Raw genomic sequence first — 2,828 nt, forward strand, 5'->3', positions numbered from 1 at the left:
TCAGATTCCATTTGGGAGTTCTTTTGCTCACTCCAGCTCACTGGAGGTGCATATCCTCTGGATTCCTTCCCTTTCCTGCCCAGCTGAGGTCAGAGGTCTGAGCAGGTCCAGGGCAAGGACCCAGGCCCATGTGGCAAGACTGTTGAGGGGCCTGCCTCCCTTCCCTCCTTTCCAGCTCCTCTCATGAGGACGCCCGTGCTGTGCTGGAAAGCACCCCCTTTCCTTGGGGAAGCAAAAGAGTCTTGTTGGAGTTCCTTCTGGGGAATGAGAAATGAGAAGGATGGGGAGGAGCAGGACTGAGATATAGAGCAGCATCGCAAACGGAAAGCTCAATAAAGGCAAAAGGTCTGAATGCAAATCAGAAATATGAGTTCATTCTGACTCACGGCACATGCAGAGTGACTGAGGGCCAGAGACGGGCGTCCCCAAAGTCAGCCATCAGTTCCCCCCGAACAACAATCCCGTCAGGACATGCAGGATGGACCCAGCTGACTCACGTGTAGGACTCAAAATCTCCATTGCTTATGGCTTCAATCAGCTGCTCTGTCACTTTTATAATTTCCTGTTTCCGCACTGTAAGGCAGGAGGGGGACACAGAAATAGTAGCAGTCGTGATAGTAACGAAGAACCAACGACCTTTTCCTGAGTCCTCGTCATGGGCCAGACCCTGTCCCGAGACCTGAGGGCCTCGTGTAGATTTGCCCTCACAGTGCCCCTGGAAGGTAGGTATTGTTACTCCCGTTTCACAGAAGAAACTGAGACCCCGGAAGATTTAAAAAAATGTATGAAACCTCCCTCAACTGCAAAAGACAGAACCAGTGTCTTAGTTGGCAGCCTTTGCGTCCAAAAGCATTCGGATTCTAGGCCTGATTTAAAACCAGGTCTTGACTCCAAAATAAGCTTCCCTATCACCTTGCTCTGCCCCCTGAATCGAAACGAAGTTAACTGTGGTGGCTGTCACTAGCAGCCACAAACTAGGGCCTCCCCACGGCCCAAACTGGGGCTGCTAAGGAAGGTCTTAGGGCTTCTTTCCCATAAGTCTGAATGAGCTTTTTGCTCCATTTGCGCGTCTGTAGGAATCAGGCACCAAGATTTTCAGAACTTTCTAGGCCTAATGAATCTCAGTTGTTGAGACCTGGCTTTTCCTGCTGCCACTGAAACATCACGAACTTCTGCTATCTTTCTGGCAAAGGGTCAGATGTCGCTTTTCTTATTCGATGTATGATGTTCTGAGCCCCAGTTATCCCATCTGTAAAATGCAGACACCATCACCTCTCATTCATTCAGGGCCAAATATACCGTGTAAAGAACCCAGGCTTCTGTACCAGACAGGTTTCCTCTAAATTCTAGCCCAGGTCCTCATAGGCTGGGCAACTGTGGGCCACAAAGTTGCCTCCTGGTCTGTCAGATGAGATGACAGTGCCCCTCCGGGGGTTGGTATGAGTGTAGAATGAGATGATGTGCACGAAGCACTTGGACCAAAGCCTGGCGAACAGTGGGTACCATATCCTGTATCCTCTCACACAGTCTCACAGACACCCTGGGAAGTGGACAGAGCCAGTTTCCCCCACCTGACACCTGAGGAGACTGAGCCTCGGTGATGAAGGAATTTGAAGCCAGGTGTCCTGGCTCCCAGCAGGACAGTCCTACAAGAAGCCTCACTCGGCTTCCCAGGAGCAGGCCCTCCTCATCTCCACCCAAGGCTCAAGCTTAGCTCCAAACCTGGTCAGCTCACTGGCCTCCGGAGAAGGCTCAGGTGAGACGGATGGACACAAAGCCCATTTCTGAGTCTGAGAACATGGGAGAAAGACCATGCTTGGCTGAGGACCTGTCCCTGCCCCTTTCCTCAGCACTGCCCATGCCATCCCACCCCATCTCACATAGAGCGGCTCACCTCAGACCCAGAGGACACAGAGTCACAGAACATTCAGGTTGGCAGAACCCCTGGAGATCAGGGACTCAGCCTCCTTATCAAACTATTGGGGGCCCAGTAAGGGGTTGTGACTTGCCCAAGGACTCAGAGCGCATAGGGTACAGAGATTGGCTCCCAACCCAGGGCTTTTCTCAGAGGACCCCAGCGCCCCAACATGCTCCCTGATGTTTTGGGTCCTGAGCTTATCTATTTCCCAAGTCAAATACAAGCTTCATGGAGGCTAGGCCAGGACGCCCCTTGGCCTGCTGAATCCCTGGAGCCTGGAACAGGCCTGCCCAACAGGCACTCAATATTGAACGAATGAGTGTGCCAGGCATCGTGCTACGTGCTCAGCCTCTGGAACCTCAAAGCCTCACAGCACAACTTCATGAGCAAACCAGAGGTGAAGGAAGTTAAACAGTCTGCACCAGACCAACCGCCCAATCAGCATTTGCAGCTCCAAAGTCCACCACACTCTCCCCAACATCGCATGCCCCTCAGGGCAAGGGCCCTGCCCAACACGGCTCTTCGCACATGGTGGGCACTCAGCAAACATAACAATTATCCTCTTCAATGTCAGTCACCACAGTGAATGATGAATTCTTTGTCTCTTAGTTCTGCTAAGGGAATGAGTCTATCTGAGACCATGAGCTCTGCCAGGTCACTCTGGGAGCTTGCCTGGGGCTAGAGATGAGGTGCCATGAGTGAATGAATGAATGAATGAGTGGATGGCATCAATCCAGGGTCTGGGGCTGCTGTCTTTGCCCTGTTCCCTGGAATTTCCCAGTCACCTGGTAGCCTCTTTCCCTAGGAGCCCAGAGCCCAGCCTCCTGGTCAGTTCTTGTCTCCTTCATGGAAACTGGAGACTGAGGATGGGAAGAAACCCATCCCTGCCAGGACACACCTCATTCCAGCC

General features: G+C 52.4%; 1 protein-coding gene across 1 annotated transcript in view; it reads right to left on the reverse strand.

Annotated features, from left to right (window-relative positions):
- CAMK2A (calcium/calmodulin dependent protein kinase II alpha) overlaps positions 1 to 2,828 on the reverse strand; it is a 36,169-nt gene that overhangs the window by 12,624 nt on the left and 20,717 nt on the right. Inside the window, exon 13 of the mRNA XM_023537312.1 lies at positions 498 to 573. Coding sequence (XP_023393080.1) covers positions 498 to 573 — 76 coding nt within the window. The remainder of the gene's footprint in view (positions 1 to 497; positions 574 to 2,828) is intronic.

This window comes from Pteropus vampyrus, unplaced genomic scaffold (assembly GCF_000151845.1).
Source record: "Pteropus vampyrus isolate Shadow unplaced genomic scaffold, Pvam_2.0 Scaffold185, whole genome shotgun sequence".
Classification (NCBI taxonomy): Eukaryota; Metazoa; Chordata; class Mammalia; order Chiroptera; family Pteropodidae; genus Pteropus; species Pteropus vampyrus.